Source organism: Mauremys reevesii, linkage group 17 (assembly GCF_016161935.1).
Source record: "Mauremys reevesii isolate NIE-2019 linkage group 17, ASM1616193v1, whole genome shotgun sequence".
NCBI classification, from domain to species: Eukaryota; Metazoa; Chordata; order Testudines; family Geoemydidae; genus Mauremys; species Mauremys reevesii.
In genome coordinates, this window is record NC_052639.1 from 164,090 (window position 1) to 186,615 (window position 22,526).

At 59.7% G+C, this 22,526-nt stretch overlaps 2 protein-coding genes across 19 annotated transcripts in view; both read right to left on the bottom strand.

Moving 5' to 3' along the window:
* Nucleotides 1-10,937, bottom strand: part of LOC120385047 (alpha-2-macroglobulin-like protein 1) — a 56,151-nt gene extending 45,214 nt beyond the window's left edge. For both annotated transcript variants that reach the window (XM_039504142.1, XM_039504141.1), the window contains exons 1-6: nucleotides 10,634-10,937; nucleotides 9,410-9,599; nucleotides 7,924-8,086; nucleotides 6,054-6,106; nucleotides 5,648-5,668; nucleotides 4,673-4,826 (exon numbers count right to left, since the gene is read on the bottom strand). In XM_039504142.1, coding sequence (XP_039360076.1) covers nucleotides 4,673-4,826; nucleotides 5,648-5,668; nucleotides 6,054-6,106; nucleotides 7,924-8,086; nucleotides 9,410-9,599; nucleotides 10,634-10,698 — 646 coding nt within the window. In that variant the 5' untranslated portion in view covers nucleotides 10,699-10,937. The remainder of the gene's footprint in view (nucleotides 1-4,672; nucleotides 4,827-5,647; nucleotides 5,669-6,053; nucleotides 6,107-7,923; nucleotides 8,087-9,409; nucleotides 9,600-10,633) is intronic.
* LOC120385046 (alpha-2-macroglobulin-like protein 1) overlaps nucleotides 1-22,526 on the bottom strand; it is a 224,513-nt gene that overhangs the window by 56,694 nt on the left and 145,293 nt on the right. For 3 of the 17 annotated variants that reach the window (XM_039504128.1, XM_039504127.1, XM_039504136.1), the window contains 5 exons: nucleotides 18,975-19,065; nucleotides 18,483-18,551; nucleotides 17,933-18,035; nucleotides 17,218-17,259; nucleotides 15,964-16,877 (listed from right to left, as the gene is read on the bottom strand). The exons of 8 other annotated variants lie outside the window; for them this stretch is intronic. In XM_039504128.1, the coding sequence (XP_039360062.1) occupies nucleotides 16,843-16,877; nucleotides 17,218-17,259; nucleotides 17,933-18,035; nucleotides 18,483-18,551; nucleotides 18,975-19,065 (340 nt within the window). In that variant the 3' untranslated portion in view covers nucleotides 15,964-16,842. 6 more of the 17 variants (XM_039504139.1, XM_039504129.1, XM_039504134.1 and 3 more) reach the window with 3 other exon arrangements.

Consider the following 22,526-nt stretch of genomic DNA (forward strand, 5'->3'; position numbering starts at 1 on the left):
CTCAACCGGAGGTGATGGAGGGGGCCTGCTCACAGTGGCTTCCGGCACCCTGTGGTCGGAGGGCCTGGGTCGCTGGAGGGAGGGGGCGCCTTGAGCCTCGTGAAAGGCCCAGGGGGTTCAGAAGCCCCATTGCTGTGGACCGTGGTCCTGTCCTTGGGGGTCTGCCCGGTGATCTCCACCGCTGCCCTCGTGCGAGGCGACCGACGGTTGGCGGGAAGGCCATGGGGGGGGGGCAGAGGCGCTCAGGGACTGCGCCGTCGATGCCGCTAGTCTGTCCATGGACGGTGCCGGGGACCGGTGCCGATCGTCGCAGTACCGGGAGCGAGAGCGGGACCATCGATTGCGTGAATACCGGGAGGTCGACCGCGATCTTGACCGTCGTCGACGGGAGCAGCTCCGAGAACGGTGACGGGAGTGGTGTCAGGATCCGGACCTTCTTCAGTGCCGACGGTCCGGAGACCGGGACCGGGATCGCCTCCGGGAGTGCGACCGGTACCGCGATGAGGAGCGGTACTGGGACTGCAACCGGCGCCGAGGCGGAGAGCGGTACCGAGATGGTGACCGGTGCCGGGACCTGGATCGGCGTGAAGGTGACCGTCTCCGGGATCGGGATTGGGACCTGGATCGCCTTCTATCCCGTCTGTCAGGGGAAGGAGGCCGTATCATGGCCGGCTTGCCCACTGACTGCACAGCCCGCACCGGCGGTGCCAGGGGCCGGAGGCTCGGTGCCTCTGTAAGCTCTATGAGCTCCCTTGCCGTCAAGAACGTCTCGGGTGTGGACGGGAGAGGCAGCTCGACCACGGTTTGCACCAGGGAGCACGGAGGTACCGGACTCAACGGCCCTGTCGGCGCCGGAGTCGACGGTACCGCGCACGGTCCGTGCACTGTTGAGGTCGGTACCGAGGGGGCCGACACTGGCTGCTGGACAAGCGGTCTCGATGCAGCAGTCTTCCCAGACTTTGGCTGCGGCTTCCGTTTCCCCGATGGTGAGAGGGAACGGTGCCGGGGCTTCAGTGCCTGTTGCTTCTTAAGAGTCTCGGTACCGGACCGGTTGGGGACTGCTGGAGCGCTCCGTGCCGAGGACGACGGCGGAGCTGATGGTGTCGGCACCGCAGGGGTAAGCGCCGATTCCATTAGGAGCTGCCTCAATCTAATGTCCCGCTCCTTTTTCGTTCTAGGCTTGAACGATCTGCAAATCGGGCACTTATCTGGTCGATGGGCCTCACCAAGACAACGCAGGCAGGAGTCGTGAGGGTATCCAATCGGCATGTGCCGCTGGCAAGCCGCACAGGACTTAAACCCCGGTGTCTTGGGCATACGCCCGCACCGGACAGGAAAAGAGGGGCTAAGTCCCCCTAATTCCCCTTAATCTACCTAATAACTTACTTAACTAACTATTTTAACTACTATATACACTAACTACAAAACTAGAACCGAGGTGAGCTAGGGATGTGGAGGTCAAAGGAGCACTCCACTGTTCCAACGGCCATCACGGGCGGGAAGAAGGAACTGAGGAGCGGACGGGCCGGCTGGGGTATATATCTAGCGCTATAGCGGTGCCACTCCAGGGGGCGCCCAGCCGGCCCGCCAGTGTTGCTAGGGTAAAAATCTTCCGAAGAACCGTGCACATGCGGTGCGCACACCTAACTGGAATGCATAGGAGCAATCACTCGAAGAAGAAACACTATTTCACTAGGAGGGTGGTGAAGCACTGGAATGGGTTCCCTAGGGACAGGCCATCCTCAGGCATATGCAGCACACGCAGCTGCCCCAAATTTCATGGTGCCCTACGCAGCTGCATGGTGCATACGTGGCAGCACTAGCCCTGGTGACCAGCCCTATACCTCAGCTGCTCCCCCCGCCTAGGCGGGTGTGGGGCCCCGGACAACTCCCTCCGTCCTGCCTCTTACCCTTCCCCCCAGCCCGCCCCCATTCCACCTCTTCCCCCAACGACCTCACTCTCACCGGCAGCGGGAAGTGGAGCGCCATGGCTGGGAGCTGGCAGAGTGGAGCGGGCTGGGACTGGGCTGCTCTGCTTTCTGCCGCTGCCGGTGGAGGGTTTCCCCCAACTTCCCTCCCCTGAGCGACACAGCTGGGTCCGGGGCGAGGGAAGCGGAGTGGGCTGCTCTCAGTCCCCCACTAATTCTCCAGGCCACATTGGGCATGTGGGGCCCCCCAAAGTGGACCCCACAGCTCCTGCCTCTCAGGCCTTGGGGGGGGGAGGCCTGGGGCCCCACACAACCCCCCCGTGGGGGGGCTGCATAGGGACCCAAATGGCTAGGGGCAGCCCTGCCTAGGGAGGTGGTGGAATCTCCATCCTTAGAGGTTTAAGGCCCAGCTTGACAAAGCACTGGCTGGGCTGATTTAGTTGGGGTTGGTCCTGCTTTGAGCAGGGGGTGGGACTAGAACCTCCTGAGGTCTCTTCCAAACCCTGATATTCTGTGATTCTAACTGTCTAATCACACAGACCCAAGCACCCTTGCTCTGCCCGCCCCTTCCCCTCTGCCCTGCCCATGCCCCTTCTCCAAGGCCCTGTCCCGCTCACTCCACCCCCACCCCCCGTCACTCACTTTCACTGGGCTGGGGCAAGGGGTTGGGTGTGGGAGGGGGTGAGAGGTGTAGACTCTGGGAGGGAATTTGTGTGTAGGAGGGGACTCAGGCCTGGGGCAGGGGATTGGGGTGTGAGGGGGGTGAGGGGTTCTGGCTCTGGGAGGGAATTTGGGTGCAGAAGGGGGTTCTGGGCTGGGGCAGGGGATTGGGGTGTGGGAGGGGGTGAGGGGTTCTGGCTCTGGGAGGGAGTTTGGGTGCAGAAGGGGGGTCTGGGCTGGGGCCGGGGGTGGGGGTGCGGGCTCTGGTCGGGCGGCTCCCAGTCGGCAGCACAGTGGGGCTAAGGCAGGCTCCCTGCCTGCCCTGGATCCATGCCACTCCCAGAACCGGGCAGCACCTCCCTGCAGCCCTTGGGGGGACCAGGGGGCTCCGCATGCTGCCCCTGCCTGCAGGCACCACCCCCTGCAGCTCCCATTGGCCGCAGTTCCCCAGCAATGGGAGCTGCAGAGTTGGTGCTCAGGGCGGGAACAGCGCGCAGGGCCCCCTGACCCCTCCAGAGGCTACAGGGATGTGCCGGCTGCTTCCAGGAGCTGTGCAGGGCCAGGACTGGCAGGGAGCCTGCCTTAGCCCTGCTGCGCCACCAGACTTTTAGCAGCCTAAAATCTCCTGGTTTGACTTCAGTAGCCTCCTGATTCTGGGAGCTCCCGGCGAAACTGGGAGAGTTGGTGACCCTAACGTGGGCCCAGTGGATGTGGGCGTTTCTCCCGGCTGATGAGGTCCTGCCTGTTCCCCTCTGGGAGCTGGTGTTCGGCTGGGACCTCGTCCCCAGCAGGCCCCCGCCAGGTCCCCGCCAGACAGGGCCCCGCCAGACAGGGCCCCAGCAGGTCCCCGCCAGACAGGGCCAAATTCACCCCTGGGCTCAGCCCAGAGGAGGGAGGGTTGGGGGGGGCTGTTGCAGTGCAGTTTGTACCTCAGGGTCTGGGCTGTCCTGGGGCACTGACAGGAGCTGGCTGGCGGCTCCCAGGCCCAGAAGCCCCAGGAGGGGAGCGTGTGTTGGGGCCGGGTGAATGTGCAGCGCTGGGATGGGCCAGTGAAGGAGGCGGGGTGTTTGGGGGGTGCCTCCTTTTTCCCTTATGCTGGGGCAGGGGGGTTGGGAGGCAGTTGGGGGGCTCAAGCAGGGTGTTTGGGGGAGAGGGGAGGGAGGCAGTTTGGGGGTCAGGGGCAGGTGTCTGAGGCAAGGGTGGTGGTAGGTGGCAGCTGTTTCAAGGGAGACATCAGAGCTCTTCTCTCTCCTTCCCCCACAGGAGCCAGAGGAGGTGTTTTTTTCAGGGGGAGAAGGATGGAGAGGGGGCCCCTGAGATTTCCCTCCCCTTCCCAGCAACACCAGCTCTGGGAAGGGTGTGTATGTGTGAAGAGCCCCTTGTGCTCCAGGAGGTGGCATTGGGAGGCCCAGGGCAGATGTGGGTGGGTGCGGGGCTGGGACTGGGCAGAGGTGGGACTGGGGGGACAGAGTTAGATGCTGGGGAGTTGGTGAGAAGCTGGAAGCTCCGTCTCATCCGGCAGCCAGTGACCTCCAGCAGCGGGTGCCAGGATCAGCTCCCACAATAACTTTGGGAGAGTTGGCAATAGGGTAACTCCCCCGCGCCCCCCCGCGACACACAAACACACGCACACACACGGGGGCAGGGATGTGTGTGAAAAAATCCAAAGTCAGACCTAAAAGAATGAAACAATCTTTAAAAAGAAACCTAACGATTTTGGGGTTTTGACTCATGATTGTGACGTGTCTGGGGCCGGCCACACTGAAATCCCCAGCTCTGCATCCCCGCAGCGGCGCCGACCTGAGACCTCCCCCAGGGCCTAGGGCAGAGTGGGGCAGGGCCGGGGCAGGGCACGGAGTCTGAATTCCCCCTCCCCCAGGGTCCTACTGCGGTAGGAGTGGGCATGGGGTGGCTGAGGCCCAGGAGAGCTTGGAGCTGGTGGCCCAGTCCCAGGGGTCTGAGCTCCCCGGGACTCTCTGACCGGGACCCATGGACACCTCGCCCCAGGGAGACTCAGGAATCCCCCTCCCCCACCACGTGCCGGAGCCGTGACCTCGGTCACTGCCCTGGGCCCCGCTGCGCACCGTATTCCTCCACGCTGAACGAGTGCCTCGTCCCCTGCGCCTCGATGGCGTACGTCCCCAGGGCCGGCTCTGCAGACAGCGGGAGGGACAGATCCACGATGCCCTGCTGCGGAGTCACATCTCGCCACTGGGCGATGCGGTTCCCGCTGGGATCCTGGCACACGGACACGCCCTGCTCAGCCGCTGCCCCCACACACGGCTCGTCCCCGGCAGCCCCCGAGAGCCTCCTGCTGCCGACGGGGGCTGGATTGATGCCCAGGGGCTCAAATCCTTCTCCTTAGCCTGGAGCAGGCACCGCCGGGCAGCCGCTGGGTAAGGGGGCCCCTGCCAGCACCCGTCAGCCCTGACCCGAGGGCACTGCCCCTGGGGGGAACAGGCTCCCGAGGGACACCCCATCTCCAGCCTGGACAAAGCCCAGGGAACTCGCCGTAGGGACCGTTTCCATCTCAGTGCTCGGCCTCTGGGGGTACGTTCCCTGCCCCCCTCCCCCCACACAGCCTCCCCAATCCCTCACCCCTCCCCTCTGCCCCTGCAGCTACCAGAGACCCTCCCTCCTCCCCTGCCCTTCCCCCATCAGGCTCCCAAGGGAGCTACCCGCTGAGTTCCCCACCAGCTGATCAAGTCACTGCCTGACCCAGAGTTCGGGGGCTGGGAACATTCGGGGTGAGCGACTCAGGCAGGGATCCCAGCCAGGCCAAAACCCACCTGCCTCCCAGACAGACACCCCCAGATGCTGCAAACTCGGGGTGGGGAGGACGTACCCCGATGGCATAATGTCCCCTCCCTGCCCCCCATGGGAGCCCTGTGCTCTGGGACCCTTTGCACCCCCACAGCTGGGCAGAGGCTCTAGGGCTGGATTGCTGGACACTGTGGTCACAGCCCAGACTCCTCTGGGATCCCCACCACTGAACACCCCCGGGTGGCCTCGGATGAGCCAGACAGGAAGAGGAGGAGGCTGGAGAGGCACAGACTGACCTGTACAGTCACCAGGGGCAGCTGCAAAGCAAACAGACAGGAGATGGCTGGTTAGAGGGACAGGAAACACCCCCCACTGTCCCCAGGTCTGCCTGTGACCTCCCCAGGGCCGGGGTGACATCCCGGTACTTCCAGGAATGTCGTGAGCCTGTCCCCGCTGGCGTGACCTCACACACTCGGTGTGTGTGAGTTCACGCCAGCAGGGGCGGAGCAGTGCGCTCTGCCAAATGGCGCCCCCCATCCAATACCAGACACAAGCATGCACTGGATGGGGCCAAACCACCCATGAAGAGGACTGTCTGATTTCAAACCGGATGAACAGGCTGCCTGGTGTAGACAAACCTAACATGTCCAGTGCACCAGGGCCCTGTTACCCTGCCCCCCCACCCCCCACCCCAGCTCTCACCTTCCGGGTACTGGGAATGAAGTCTTTGTCCAAACTGACGATTCGAAACTTCACTGCAAAGGAGCAGAGGCAGAGGCGGGAATCAGCCCCGGCTCGGTTTGTCTGAGTGAATTCCCAGCTGGGGAAGGTGCCAGCCGGACGCCCTGGGCACTGACGGCCTCTGTGAACCCGCAGAATGGGCCCAGCCCGGGCAGCGCAGCGCCAGCTCCGCCCACTTCCCCCCGCAGCCCTGCCCTGGGCGGCTGGAAGGGAGTTCAGCAAGGGCGACATGTGAGAGGCTTGTCCCCGGCCCCAATTCCCACCCCCTCCTGCCCTCTTGCCCCTGTCAGAGACTAGAGGCTAGAGCCCTACCTTCCACCCCTCCGCAGATGCCCCCTCCCTCGCCCCAGCCCTAGGCTGCATGAGACCCTCCACCGTGGAGCCCTGGATGGCTGGGTGGTGCAGCCCACAGCCTCAGAGCACTATGCAGGTGGTGCAGCCCCCAGATCCCCAACCCCCAGAGCTCCCATTGGCCGGGAAAGGGGAACAGCGGCCAATGGGAGATTTCGGGGTGGTACCCACAGGCGAGGACAGAGTGTGGCAGAGTTGCCTGCCCCACCCAAGCCCCAGGAGCCACTGCCAGACATGCTGGCCACTTCCGGGAGCGCCGTGGGGCCAGGGCAGGCAGGGAGCCTGCCTTAGCCCCACTGCCACCCCGGAGCCACTCGAAGTAAGCGGCACCAGGCTGAAGCCCGCATCCCTCCTGCACCCCAACCCCCGTCCAGAGCCCCCTCCTGCACCCCACCCCCTTCCTGCACCACAACCTCCTGCACTGAGCCCCCTCCCACACCCTGCACTCCCTCCCACACCCCAACCCCCTGCCACAGCCCTACATGCATGGCTCTGCATACAATTTCCCCACCCAGATGTGGCCCTCAGGCCAAAAAGTTTGCCTACCCCGGGCTAGATGGAGGGGCAGCCAGGCAGCTCCGTGCAGTGCGTGATGCCCGCACCCCCAGGCACCGCCTCCGCAGCTCTCATTGGTTGCAATTTCCATCCAAAGGGAGCTGTGGAGCCAGCGCTGAGGGTGAGGGAGCCCGTGGAGCTTCCCTGATTGCCCCTGTGCCTAGGGGACGGACATGCTGGCTGCCTCCGGGGAGCTGTGCGGAGCCAGGGCAAGCAGGGAGCCTGCCTTAGCCCTGCTGCGCCACCACCCGAACTTTAAACGGCCCAGTCAGCAGTACTCACCGGAGCCACCAGATCCCTTTTCGACTGGGCGTTCCGGTCAAAAACCAGACGCCTGCCAACCCTTCCCCCGGCGCTGGTCGGGCAGTGCAGCCTTCAGCGCCCCCAGGCCTGGAGCGCCGGGCAGCCGAGCACCAGCTCCAGCCGCCTGGAGTCCCTGACCACAGGCCCCCTAGCCCCAGCCCAGCCCAGTCGGGGGCCCCGGCTATGAGGGAAGAGCCGCAGAGCGCCAGCGGGAAGCAGGAGCGGTCCCGGGGACGAAGCATGGGTGGGGCCACGCAGGGCTGTTTGGGGAAGGTTAGTGTCCCCCAGCCTCTGATACCTGCTGTTCATGGAGCTCAGCCTCCAGGGCCCAGCCAGCCTCCCACCTCCCTGCTGAGGCCGCCAGAGGAGGCCGATCGGTGCCCCCTGCAGTGTCTGTGCCATCACCAAGGACGGGCTGAGACCCCCCACTTGGTTCCAGACAGGCCCCCAAACAGGCCTCAGGCTTTGGGCCTCTTCTCCCCTGGGGCCGGGTGCAGACAGGGGCCTAGAAGTGAGAGTCCCGAATCCCCTGCTAGGTCCCAGCCCAGCCCCCGAGCCCGGGAGTCCGTCCCAAGGGCCTGGGGCCCCAGGAAACTCCCTCCAGCAGCTCCTGCCCTCTCACCTGTCTGTCCCGGCTTGTAGACGGCCTTGTCCGTCTGCACAAAGGTCCCGGGCTGCAGCGCCCGCAGCAGCACCTTATTCCGCTCAGAGAACTGCAGGGCATCTCCCCGGATCGAGACGTGCAGCTCTGCCACTTCCTGCTGCCCCCCGGACGGGGCTGGAACCTGCACATGGGGACCCCAGCAAGGCCACAGTGGCTGGTAATGGGCCGGTCGTGGCGCAGACCCGCTATTGCACGGGGATGGGGGAGCAGTGGTGTTTGTGAGAAACCCTGTCACAACCCAATGGCCCCCGCCCTCAGGGAGTCCCCTGGGAAGGCAGATCTGCATTGTATATTTCTAACGCTGCTGCTAGCATTGCAAAGCATTTTGGGAAGGGTCAAAGGTGTGAGAGCGGGGAGTGGAGTTTCCTTTGCAGGTACGAGAGGCCGAGGGGGGAGAGAAAGACAAAAGCAAAGAACGGGTTAACTCAACACTGCAGCCAGCAAGCTCAGTCCGAAGATAAGACGCTAACTCCAGCCAGCTCAAGGCCACAGCACACATCTGACTCTCGGCTGCCGGCCAAGAAAGGGGGGGCCCGGAATCCACAAACCAACCGTGAGAAAGGAAGATTTAATTGAACAGACACAGACCTGCAGAGCCAGCCCATAACAAGCGAGGCAAGCGAAGGCCAGCACAGAGGAAAACAGAGTCTAGCTGGTGTGTTTTGGAGAAAGTCAAGGAGGCCACAGGAAGCTGGTTTGCACTGGCACAGAGGGCACCAGGAGCAGAGGTCCCCGAATGGAGCACTCCCCCACCCCACCCCCGATGAGCCAGGACTTAAAACCCTCCTGAGAGCTGGAGCAATCCGGAGAGCACAGCAGATCCTTGGACGACCTGGGCCCTGGACAGCACTCCCGTCCACCTTCCCCCTCTCTTCTTCTGACGTAACACCCAGACTTGGCCAGTGTGTGAGTATGAAAGTGGGTTAGGGCTTGGGTCTCTAATGCTTTCTTTCTTCCCCTGAGTGACGTGGGAGCGTTCCCAGCACACTCTGCTGTATTTTATTATTTTATTAATAAAGCTTGAAAATGTAAACACTTGGTGTGTTCGTCATCTCCCCCCCAAACGATCCTGCAGCGTCAGCCAGATCACCTGACGCTCCAGGCAGATTGGTAACGAAAATCTGTCACAACCCCCCTCCCCAGGCTGGGGGCCCTGAATGGGAGGGAGCATGAACCTGTGGTGCTCGGTGGAGTTGGAAGCCAGGGCGCTCTGTGCCCCCCACCCATCCCCGCTCCCCCCTGCCTGTCGCTGCTGAGGGATGGGCTCGAGTTCTGTGGCTACAGCTGCCCATTGAGTGACCAGCTCCGTGCCCATGGCCAGTGCCCTGAGCCCTGCTGTGCCCGGGGCCTGAGGCTGGGCTGGGGCTGCAGACCCAGGGCTGACGGGCTCCGTGCCCATGGCCAGTGCCCAGGGCCATGCCGATGGCTGCGGGCGGGGGCTCACCTGGAAGCACACGTTCTCGTGCAGTCGGGGCTCCCGGACCTCTCTCTCCAGCAGGGTGATAGCGCTGGGCCCATCCCCCCTCTCCAGCCGGACGCTCACCCGGACGGTCTCGTTGAGGTCGCCGAGATGAACTGACACCGTCCCCGTGTGCGGGTGGTAGAGCTCGGCTGGGCTCACCACCACATAGTGCCTGGGGAGGGGAAAGCACCGGGGCAGTGGGGGAGGGGACAGCCCAGAGCCTCCCCCAGGACCGGGGGTGACTTCCGATTTCTGAGTGCCCCCCCTGCTGGGAAAGGGCTGCGTCGATGGTGCTGGAGGCTGATTCATTTCTGTAACCACAGGGCAGGGGCAGGGCAAGGCCCCCGCCCGCTCCTTCCCCCGCCCCAGCCTGCCTCCCGTGGAGCTGGAGGGGCCCAGGGGGCGCAGAGAGGGGCTCAGGCCCCCTCCATCCCCGGCCTCTCGGCTACTTGGTCTGCCCAGAAGGGGGCAGCTAGTGGCGCTGAGAGTGAGCTGAGACCCCTGCGCACGGCGGGTGGGAGGGGGGGGCTGGTTAGTCTGGGGCTGTGCTGAGCACCTCAGCCCTTTGCACCCAGTAACCGGCTTAGATACAGCCCCACCCCCACCCCCACCCCCAGCCCAGTCTGCACCCCAGGGCCTCCGCCCGCCCTCGCAGGAACGCTTCGGCGTTTGCACCGTCGGGGTGCTGCCTGGTTCTGCTGAGACGTTGGTTTAACACGCTGGGTTCGTCGGTAATAACTGTTCTATTGCACTGGTGCCTAGAGGCCCAGCCCGGCCTGGCCCCCTGCGCTGGGGCTGGACAGACCCGCAGGCAGAGACAGGCCGCGGCCCGAGGAGGTGACAGGCTGGCGGGAGCAGGCGGCCGCAGAGGATCATCACCCCATGGTACAGGGGAGCTGAGGCTCAGAGGGTCGGTGTCTGGCCGGGGGCACACAGGGCATCCGTGGCAGAGCCAGGCACTGACCCTAGCTCTCCTGCCCCCCAAGCCACTGCCTTAACCAGAGCCAACCACCCCCGGTGCTGGGAGGGGTCGGACCAGGCGGCCCAGGAGGGCCCCAGCGTCAGGGACTGAGCTCCCAGGGGAGAATGGACCTGTCCCGTCAGTTTCAGATCCAGCAGCCCCCTCACTGATGCCCTCGGCTGCTTCCAACCCCCTCCGGCACCGCCCACCACGCGGACAGACAGACAGACACGGACAGGGCTTACGGCTCTGCAGACGTCCCAGCTGTGAGGTGCAGGAGCAGCAGCAGGCAGGTTACTGGGGCCCCCATTCCTGGGGTGCAGGCAGACGGGCAGGCGCAAGGGGATACACACACGTCACCCGCCTCTGGGTCCTTCTTCCTCCCTCTCCCCCACGCTCTGTGCTGGAGACCAGCCTGCTCTGCCCTGATACAGACTCTGGAGCCGGAGCTTCGCTTTGATCCGGGGTAAACAAGGGTCGTGTCAGGTCTCTGGCAGGACTGGGGGACGCAGCTGGGACAATATTTACCCACCACCCCCAGCTGCTGGATTCGAGGCTCTGACAGGTTCTTGCAGCTTGAGTCAGAGGATGCTGCCTGACAAAGGGTCAGACGAGCCAGGGGGCCCCTTGCATTGGTCACACGGCAGGGGGTGGGACCCCTCTGGGGGGTCGGTGGTGGTGCATTAGCCGGGATGCTGGGAAAGCCCTGGCAGGAGCAGGGGGGAGGAGCTTGCTGAGAAATGAGTTCGTTAAAGTGGGTTCTGGCAGCGACCCCTCTACTGCAATGCAAATGAGAAGAACATTGAAGTTGCTGAACACGTCTCATGAAAACCCCATTCACGATCGCTTCTAACGTTCCTGCACTGGGAAGGCTGGGGATGAAATTTCCATGCTCAGGCTCTGCCTTGGGTTGAATGTTTTTTGTAAACTTTCAGCAAAAACGAGTTGAGGCATTTCTGAGAACACGGTTGGCAGTAGCACAGGTAGCTTTTTCCAGGGCAATCCATTTTCCTGACCATTTTGTTGAGGAGTTCTAGTGCCTTCATGCTTTGGAGCCTGGAATTGAAATCTGGCAGGGGGATTGTGCTAGGGGAAGAAAAGGGTTTTTCCTCTTGCCATGAAAATCCACGTCAATCTAGGCTCTGGCTAGGTTATAAAGTACAGAACATTGCCATTTGCACATGGTCAGTAGAGTGTCTCAGACTTGTTTCCGAGTCACTGACAACTTGGGAGAAAATGATCTTGAATGGTTATGGATCCCTGTCCTATCCGATACAGCACAAGATGCGGGTTAGCTGGTGTCTGGGGCAGATCACCAAATCACACAAAGGAACAGGATGAGTGGCTCCTTATGCAGCTATTTATAAAATGTATGAAAAGAAGCTGTGTGATCCTGGGGGATTTCAATGTGAGTGACACATGTTGGCGGTCGGGTGCTGCCAGTACTAAAATGTCTTTGGAATTTCTTATATATTTTCCTAACTCAAAAAGTGTTCCATCCGCCCGGGGAGTGTTCTATATGAGCCCTCGCCTTGAGAGATAAAGAGGAGCTGATCACAGAACTAACCATAAATGGTAGCCTAGGTACAGGTGATCCTGACTCCATCACATTTACAACGTGCCAACACATTAAAGTCCAGACCAGTAATATTTCCACTCGGTGGTTTGAAAGGGCCTGTTTCACAAAGCTGAAAACAATTATGAGCCGAATCAGCTGGAAAAAATAATTTAATCAGAAAAATGTGAATGAAAATTGGGAATTATTTAAGAACACTTTACTAGATGTCCCAAAAGCCACAATCAATCAAACTGGTTAAAAAACTGATCTGGCTCAGAGGGCAAATGAAAGCAACTATAAAATATTTTTTAAAATGATGTATAGCAAAGGGAAGAAAGGAGAAATTAGTGGAAATGAATATAAATCTGGACTGTAGAAACTTGGTAAGGGAAGCAAAATAACATATTAAGAAATCTATGGCCAGCTGAGTTAAGGACAATAAGAGGGAGCTTTTAAAGTATATTCGGAACAAAATGAATCCTAACAATGGAACTGGTCCATTATCAAATCAAATGGCAGAATTATTAACAATAATGGAGATGGGATGCCAGAATGGGAGGGTGGGGACGGGCAGGGGGCCATGGTTCCATTACGTTTAGAAGTCTAAGGGGCAGAGGTGGCATGGGTGGCAGGTCCTTGGGGGTGGTGCCTTGGATGGAATGGTGGTGTGAGGGTGGGGGCTTGGGGAGATGGGGCAGTGTGGGGTGGGACCTCAGGGGGAAGGGCAGTGTGGGGGCAGGGTTTCAGGGAAAAGGTGTGGGGTGTGTGTGAGGAAATGGTTCGGGGCCGGTGGCCCCCCTAATTTTAGGGAGCGTCCGTCACTCCTGAATGCTGAAAAGGCAGAAAGGTTCAATAAATATTTCTGTTCTGCATTTGGGAAAAAACAGATGAAGTTGTCATGTCACATGAAGGGGAGAACACTCGTTCCATTCCACTAGTATCTGGGTGGAATGGTAAACAGCAGCTACCAAAGTGAGACATTTTAAAATCAGCAGCTCCAGATAACTTATATCCAAGAGTTTTAAAAGAGCTAGCTGAGGACCTTGCTGGACCTTTAATGTTGCTTCCCAGTAAGTCTTGAACACTGGGGAAATTCCAGAAGACTGGGAGAAAGCTAATGTTGTGTCAATATTTTAAAAAGGTAAATGGGATGAACTGGGTAATTAGAGGCCTATCAGTCTGACGTGGATCTCTGCCACAATTATGGAGTGGCTGATACGGGACTTGGTTAATAAAGAATTAGAAGAGACTCTCATGATTAATGCCAATTCACAATGATTTATGGAAATCAGATCCTGTCAAACCAATTTGATATCTTTTTTGATGAGATTATAAATGTAGTAGATAAAGGTAATAGTGTCAATGTAATTTATTGAGATTTCTGTAAGGTGTTTGACTTGATATCATGTGACATTTTGATTAAAAATCTAGAAGAATATAAAATAACACGGCACAGATTAAATGGATTAAAAACTGGCTAACTGATAGATCTCAAAATGTAACTGTAAATGGGGAACCATCATTGATCGAGGGGATTGCATAGGGATCAGTTCTTGGTTCTGTGCTATTTAACATTGTTATCAAGAGACCCGGCTGAGGGGTCCCATTCTCTGGACCTACAAGCTCTGTTTTAGACCATGTTCCCGTCATCGAATAAACCTCTGTTTTACTGGCTGGCTAAGAATAACGTCTGACTGAGAAGTGGGGGTGTGTGCATGACCCTGTGGCTTCCCCAGGACCCCGCCTGGGTGGACTCGCTGTGGGAAGCGCATGGAGGGGCAGAGGATGCTGAATGCTCCAAGGTCAGACCCAGGAGGTGAAGCCGTGTGAGCTTCTTGCCCTGAAGACAGTCTGCTCCAAAGGAGAGGAGGCTCCCTAAAGTCCTGACTGGCTTTGTGGGGAGCAGTTCCAGAGCATCGCCCGGAGACTCTGTGACACCCTCAAATATTTACCTCTCCCTTAGGATGGTTCAAAGGTAACAGGGATTTCAGTCCTACCAGGCAAACAGCCTTTAAGAGTGGTGAACCTGGGGGTGGGGTGGGAGGCCCCTGCCCAGGGCAGAGCGATTCAGGAAGTGGGTAAGCGTCAGGCATCAGGCCTGGGGCCCGTATCCCTTAGATCGGCGTCCATGGAACGGCTCAGGTCTCTGTCATGGCCAGTCCTGGCATCACAGAGCCCAGTTCTTCCTTCGGTCGCAGCTGGGCATCCCGAGACAGCCCCAGCCAACGACCCACACAGGCTCTGCAGCCCCAGTGGGGTCTGGGAACAGCTGCGGGAGTGTCTCCCAGAGCAGCATTCGCCCCCCAGAAATCAGACCTGGCCCGAGCCGGGAGATGGGCAGGAAATAAGAGAAACACGATTCAGCTCAGAAACTGACGCTAAGACGCCAGGGCCAAGAGAACCCGACCCAGCCGGGTCCAGCCAGGTTTGAACGCTGCCCCCTCCCGAGACATCTCCCCTCCATCAGGGCTTTCTCCCCACAGGCTCCACATACCCAGCTGTATCTCAGGCCTCACCACCTCCACTGTGGGCCTCTCCCGCCTCACCCCCCGGCCCTGGGAGCCTCCTAGCTAATGAGGGACCCCACAGGGCCTAGAGAACACAGCTCCATCCCCACGTGCCTCCCCCGCCACACATAGACTGAAGAGACTCCAGGAACCTGGAGGGATCCACAATCGGAGCAGAGGGTCCCCGTAAAGGGAAAACAGCTGGTGGGACATGACCCCGGGGGCTGCGCAGGGACCCACTGCTCTCTTGCGCTGTCTCCATTTGATCTGCTCTGTAGTTTTCAGCTGCATCTCCAAGGCTCAGGTCGTGCTGAGCCAGCCCTGGGTCTGACACATTCACAACTGAATTCCGTCTCCAGGCTTCACACCGCAGTGTCCAGTATGTGCTGAGCGTGCAACGTCCCTCTGTGTGTTTGAACCTTCAGCACAGGCTGTTACTCCTTGAGCCACAGCCACGGCATTACGTTAAGTGGCAGTAGGAGCAGGTTGTTGTCCTGGGGGGGTGATGGGCTATTTGGCTCAGTGGGCCGGGTGGGACGGAGGTCCTGCTCCATGTGATCGCCCAGAGGTGCCATGGGCCACTGGAGCCATGGTCTGTGCCCAGGGAGGGAAGCCCACACATCTTGCTAGAGCAGCTCCCACTTGTTCCCAGGACAGGAGCTGGCGCTGCTGCTTTGGGGGTGGCAGCAGGAGGCGGCACTGTGGGTGGTTCGAGCTCAGTGAGATTCGGGGAGGAACACACGTGCCGGAGGGGAAATGGGGATTGTTCTGAACAGTTTATGTCAGTGGTTCTCCCTCCACCTGTGGCCCGAGGACAAACGGGGGCTGGCAAACTAGGTCTAAGGAGTCCATGAACGGCCGTCGTTCCCACCGAACAGTGGTTTTCACCCTGTGGTCTGCAGTCCCCTGGGAGTCCGCAGACTCTAAGATTTCCAAGGGGGTCCGCACCTCCCTTCGAAATGTTATAGGGGTCCCCAAATGGAAAAAGGTAGAAACCCCGGGGCTCCTATCTAAGCAATATCTAAATGGAATCTGATAGAACAAAGAAAAGCCAATTCTCCAGCCTGAGGGCTGAATAGCAAAGACCCGCTGCAAACAATGGCGGGTGAGAGCATCTCAAAGAAAAGACTGGGAGAGAACTTTATCATGGAAAGGGTCAGGCAGCAGAAATAGAGGGGCTGCTATTGGCTCCGCCTATAAACATCACTGGGAACAGGAATTAAATGCCACCAGCTCTGTTAGCGTAACATTATCACTACAGAAATCAGGCCCAGGCAAAGAGGAAGAGAAATGCGATGGATAGGGAGGATCTGAACGGTCTATGGATTTATTTTTCTTGCTTCCTATTTACTCGGGAAGTAGCAGGAATGTCGAGTCGTCTCTGCCCTGGGATCTCTGGAGGACTGGCTGGGCATCTCACAGCATGTACACTAGGCTCTCACACCTTGGTTGACTGGGGATAGACCTGTCACAGAGATCGCCTTTCCCCACAATGGTCATTGGTCTGTGGAATTAAACAGATAGTAACAAAACATACCAAAAAAACCCAAAACCAAGCAAGAGTTGTAAGGAGTCGGACAAGCCATTCCTCCCTCTCTCAGGCCTTCGCTTCTAAAATCAATTTAGTTCAACCCATGTGAGCCGGTAGAGGTGCTCCTGTCGGGCTGAGAGAAGAGTTGATTCTGGTTTAGCTTCAATTCCTAATTGATTGAACCTAAACTAAAACAACCTCCGCCACACCACAATAAGTGCATCCACACTGGGGTTTTCACTGGGGTAAGTAAACTGGTTTCAAAACTAACTTCAGTTGAACTGGTTCATTTTCATATAGATGTGTGTAACGAGGGCAGCTCTGCCAGCTGGGGCTGGAACCCGGGGGGCTGTCGCTGCCCGACCCAGGGTTAAAGCCAAACCCCACAGCAATGACCGAAGGGCTGGCGAAGGGGCAGAGCCACGGTCCCCGGATTTGGCTGCTCTAAGGATGCACAGGAGCCGTGTGAGGAGCATCAGCAGGGCAGGCACAAAGCGACAAAACAGCCTCACAGAGAAGTGGGTTTTTGTATTTTGTTTTACACTGAGGCTCCAGGCAGGAGGGGCAGCAAACCCCAAGGGTCCCCACTGCAGTCACTGGTCCCCGTGTGTAACAGACAGCTGGGATCATGCGGCCGGTCTGGGGGCTGAGAGATGGGAGAGCAGGTGGGACGTTTGCAGAGCGAACGGGGAGGCGTTGGCTGAAGAAGGTGCTAAGTGGGATAGTGAAGCTTGTTCGGGGAAGAGCAGCAGCTCAGACGAGGCCTGTCCGTGCCCTCCTCGATCCTGGGGTGTCTGGCTGCCAGCGCGGGGCTCTCGGGATGGGATGGGAGGGGACTTCCCAGCAGGGGTGGGGGCTTCAGCGGGAATTTTCCATCATGTCGGCGTCAGGGGCTTTAAACAATCACAAATATCCCCTGAGACAGGATCAAAATCACTCCCCCGCACACGCCCAGCACACACCTGTGGACACGGCCCCCCAGACTCTCTAACCCCCGAATAAGACTCTTCCCTCAGAGTCACCCCCGCCCTCAAGACAGATTCCCTTTTGCCCCACATAGACCCTTCCCCCTCGAGGTCTCTCCCCCACACACACACATGGTCCTGGCGCATTCCATGCTCCCATCTCCCCCTCCTTTGCCATCTACAACACACACACACCTCTCCGGCCCATGGACTCCCCCACCCATAAAGCTGTAGGCACTGGAGTTGTGTGGGGGTGCATCACACCTACCTGAGCCGCAGGGGGCGCTGTACTCAGCCTCTGTGTGTTCACCTGCAACAGCAAGGGATGTAAGGAATGGAGGAGAGACCCAGTGGGGGGATGAGAACCCCTCCCCCAATCCCACACAGGCAGAGTCTGTTCCCCCAGCCCCAGGGGATCCCTGCTGTAGGTCTGAGCCCTAGAAGGGAGTGGGAGGTCGCCCCCAGCTGTCTGAGTGGGGCTGTGCACTCTCTCCCATCCCCCATACAGTAAGTCAGACGGGCCCAAAAATCACTACTGAGTTGCCCCTGAAAACACCCAGGGAAACCGTCCTGTCACCTCCTGGTCCAGCACAAAGGATTCTGGGGGTGTCTGAGGAGCTGGATGGCAGGGAACTGTGGGGGGCCCTGAAGGGGCAGGACTTGCCTGCTCCTGCTGGGACGGCCCCAGGTACACCAGCCGCACCCTCCCCACTAGCCCGACGAGCACACGGCTCCCGTGTCCCTCGCGGTGAGCGACCCCACAGATCAAACCTGGGAAGGCTCTGACCTGAGTGGGATTTATGGAAATGGGGCACTTGGATCCTGGGGAGATTTCAGTGACCCCACGCCCTGAGTGTGACACAGAGCCCAGGAGAACAGCTGTAATGGGGGTGGAGCAAGCGCAGGACACGCCCACCCAGCCAGACTGTGGCACAGAGCCTAGCGAGTAGCTGTAATGGGGGCGGATCTCGGGCGGGACTCACCCGTCTCGTAGTAATCGTACAGTCTCACTGGGGCTGCTCTGAGATTCTTCACAGGGAAATCCTGCTCCAGGGAGAAGGTGAAACTCACCGCCTCCTTCGTCAGCTACCGAGAGAGCGACAGAGCGAGTGCCTGGGCTGAACGGCTGCACTGGAAGCTTGAACTCCCTCCTCCCCGAGGCTCAGCCTGGCCCAGCCACTTCCCCCTGCCCCTGCGGCCTGGAGTAGTGAGAAAATGCTCCCCCCGAATCCCTGTTCCACCCCCCTGCAAAATGTGACCCCTTTCATCACACTCAGGTCCCAGCTCCAGCACCACAACCCTGAGCTCCCCATCGCTCCATTCACAGCCCTCTCTGGGGTTTGGCTGGTCTGGTCCCATCTCCCCGTCCTTTATGGAAATGGGTGACTTGGAACCAGGGGAGATTTCAGTGACCCCTCGCCGTGCATGTGACACAGAGCCCACGAGAGCAGCTGTAATGGGGGTGGAGCCAGGGCAGGACACGCCCTCCCCGTTCACACCAGGCCCCCAGAGCCCCCAACCGCCCGCACTCACCTGGTCCAGATAGAGCGTCACCTGGTCGTTCTGCACCTCCAGCCTCTTCACCAAAGGCTGCTTCTCCAGCTAGGAGCAGAGGGAGGAAACGGCTGAGCCAGGAAGGGAGGGGCTGGGGCTGGAGTCACTGCTCTGCTGGGGACTGGGACATGGGGTACCAAATGCCCCCGTGGCCGAGGGGCCTGGCTGCCACTCCCCATGCCAGTCACTCTTGAGCACAGGGTGTCTGCTGGGGGAGGGGCGGGAGTCTAGACATGGGCGTTGTGTTGTAGGGGAGCTAAGCAGGGTCAGGACCTGCTCAGTGACTGGATGGGAGACCCAGGGCTGCCCAGTGCCCCACGGCAGGGGGCAGGGCTCTGCAGGGGGAGCTCCCCCTGGGGGTCAGAGCTGCAATCTGTGCTCTCCTGGGGGTCTGGGCTCTCCCCCATGGATCAGCCCCTGGTTTCATGCTGTGTGACTGGCCCGGCCTGTTCTCCTCCCTGGGAAGCTCACCTGCCGCAGGGAGCTCCTGACAGGGATGTAGCCGGACGGCAGCTTGGCCTCGATGATGGCCATGTTGGTGGCTGGGCGCTCCCCGCTGTACCTGCAATGGGAACCGTGCGCTGAGGTCAGGGTTTCCTCTGAATACAGACCCCAGGGGGGTAGAGGGAGAGGGGAGGCTGTGACGAACTGGGACTGTTCTTAATGTTCCCTCTGAATACTGTGTTGGTGCCTCGGGTATGGCCGACCCTCTGTTGCCTGGCAACTAATGTCCAGGCCCTTCTCCCCTGCAAGGGGATGCTAAAGGTGTGAGAGAACAAAGAGATCAGGTGGCCTCCTGGCCCAGGAAAGAGACACAGCCCAGAGAGGAGGGACTGGAGCAGGTTTGGTAGTTTTTGGAAGCTGGCTGGAAAATGGAGGGGAGTCCCAATGGGGTTCGGGCCTCCCAGCGGGGCTGTGGCCTCCCTGGGTCCCCAGATGGACCTAACTAAAGGGGGTCCTGTTGTCTGTACCAGCAAGACCTGTTTTGGACTGTGTTCCTGTCATCTAAATAAACCTCTGTTTTACTGGCTGGCTAAGAGTCACGTCTGACTGTGAAGTGGGGAGTGCAGGACCCGGTGGCTTCCCCAGGACCCCGCCTGGGCGGAGTCACTGTGGGAAGCATACAGAGGGGCAGAGGATGCTGAATGCTCCTAGGAGAGACCCAGGAGGTGAAGACGTGTGAGCTTCTTGCCCTGAAGACAGTCTGCTCCGAGGGAGAGGAGGCTCCCCAAAGTCCTGACTGGCTTTGTGGGGAGCAGTTCCAGAGCATCGCCTGGGGACTCCGTGACAACTGGTGGTAGAGGTGGGATGTACTGCACTCTGTGAAAGGCGCTGCTTGCAGTACAGTGACTGGGGAGTAGTAAAACAAAGGAGGGATAATGAGGACCAGGCATGCTGAAGGCTCAAAGAGAGACGGTTTCAGGGGGCGGTTAAGCTCTGGGAGTGTGTGACCAGAGAGAAAGGCTTTTCCAGTAACAGGGTCCCCCGGGGGATTGCAGCGATCGGTTCCAGGGGTGGAGGAGTCTGCCACTCGACCCTGGCAGAGAGGAGGTGACCTCAAGAAGGGCTGACACACTAGGGATCTCCCTGGAAACTGTGGGGAGCAGTGAGCACCCCGGCCTGTGAGTGGCCAGCAGGAAGAGGTATGCCAAGTGGCTTAAGGACGACCTGGTGGAGCTGTGCAAGCAGAGGGGGCTGCGCAGTGGGAGGCTCACCAAAGACCAGCTGATTGCCCAGTTGGAGGAGGGAGATCGCTTGAATGAACTGATCCCTGTCTCTGAGGAAAGCAGCCTGGCAGATACAGCACAGGCACCAATGTCTGTCCCCTCTGGGAGTGGTCAGCCAGCTGCTGAGGGCTTCCCAAGATCCCTTCTTCCTATGCCTAGGGGAAGCGTGGGAAGGGGCCCAGCAAATACCGAGGGCACCATAACACCCCCGGCCAGCAGGGGGTCCCCCCGGCGATGCTTAGCATCCGTGGAGCAGAAGCGGCTAAAATGGGGGAGAGAGCTAAAAATGAGAGAGATGGAGGATCATGAGAAACAGAGGCAGCACGAAGAGAGACAAAGGCAGCAGGAGCTGGAGGAGAAAGAGAGACAGAGGTAGCATGGAGAGAGACAGTGTCAGCATGAGCTGGAGCTGGCGAGGCTGAGGAGCAGCGGGCCCCTGGTTGCAGTGAGTGAGGGGGACCCAGGACTATGCGGAGCTTTGATAAGTGCATCCTGGCCCAGTGTAAGGAGGGGGAGAACATGGATGACTTCCTGGATGCCTTTGAGACGGCCTGTGAGCTGCACCAGGTAGATCCTGCGGACAGGCTCCGGGTTCTCACCCCTTACTGGACTCCAAAGCCGTGGCATTGTACCACCAACTGGAAGGGGTGGAGAAAGGGGACTATGAACTATTCAAACAGGCCCTGTTGCGTGAGTTTGGGCTGACTCCTGAGATGTACCGGGAAAGGTTCCGGGGTCAGGATAAAATCCCTGAGGTCTCATATCTGCAACTAGCCGTCTGCATGGATGGATATGCCAGCAAGTGGGCAGATGGGGCCCAGACGAAGGGGGACCTGGTTAAACTGCTGGTACTGGAGCAACTGTATGAGCGGTGCCCATCCGACCTGAGGCTGTGGTTGAGGGACCAAAAGCCAGAGAACCTGCGACATGTAGGGCAGTTGGCCGATGAGTTTGTGAAGAGATGGTCAGGGGGTGGCTGGAAGGAGTCCCAAAGGAACAGGCCTGCCGCGATGCAGCAAGAGAGTGACGCTGGGACTTCCCACAAGGGAAACATGAAAACCCCCCTCCCAAGGGGAACATCTGGCGTCAGGTCCAACCAGCCAGCTTGAGGGGACCAATGGGACATGGGCTGCTATTACCGTAGCCAAAGAGGCCACATACGGACCCAGTGCTCCAGGCTCAGGTACAGACCGAGCAGCCTGGACCCACAGAGGGTTAACTGGGTAAAGGCCCAGCCGGACGAGGGGCAGGCTTCCCAGGCAACGGGGGCTGGCAGCTTATCAACTGCTCAGGAGGGAGGAGTGCCCCAAGCCACCTCCTCCGCAGAGCTGGATTCTCCGGACATCAGGTTTTCCATTTACAGGGTGGGCGCAGGGCTGTCCCTGTGGAGCAAGAGCCTTGTTCCCCTCGAGGTGGACGGGAGGAAAGTCTATGGATACTGGGACACGGGAGCTGAGGTAACGCTGGCCCGGCCCGAGGTGGTAGCTCCAGAGCAGGTGATGCCCAACACCTATCTGACCCTGATAGGGGTGGGTGGGACCCCATTCAAGGTGCCCGTGGCGAGGGTACACTTGAAATGGGGGGACAAGAAGGGCCCCAAGGAAGTGGGGGTGCACCCCCATTTACCCACTGAGGTGTTAATGGGGGGGGGGGACATGGAGAACTGGCCAAGCAACCACCAGGGGGCTCTGGTCGTGAGCCGTAGCTCAAACCTGCACGGGACACTATGCCCTGACCTCGGGAAGGGTATTTTGCTCAAGGAGCAGGACCCTACCCTGGCGTGGAGGGAATGCCCAGAGTCACAGCTCAAGGAGGCTGCGGCTTCAGACCCAGCTGGCAAGAGAGAGCAGGTGCCCATCCCTGTCCCAGATGCTGAGTTCCAGGCCGAGTTGCAGAAAGATCCATCCTTGCGGAAGATAAGGGACCTGGCTGACCTCAGTGTGGTACAGACCATGGGGGGAGGTTGCTGGAAAAGGTTCCTGTGGGAGAAGGGGCTCCTGTACCGAGAATGGGCTCCCCCAGGGAAAATGGAGTCGGGGGATCAAGAGGCAGCTGGTGGTACCCCGGAAGTATCGCCGCCAGCTGCTGTGCTGGGCCCATGACATCCCCCTCTCAGGGCACCAGGGAACCCAGCAGAGGCTGCTATGGAACTTTTACTGGCCTGGGGTCTTTACTCATGTCCGACAGCACTGCCGATCCTGTGACCCCTGCCAGAGGGTGATGAAGGCCCGGGACAAGGGGAAAATGGCTGTAGGACCCTTGCCCAGCACAGAGGAGTCTGTCAAGAGGGTGGCCA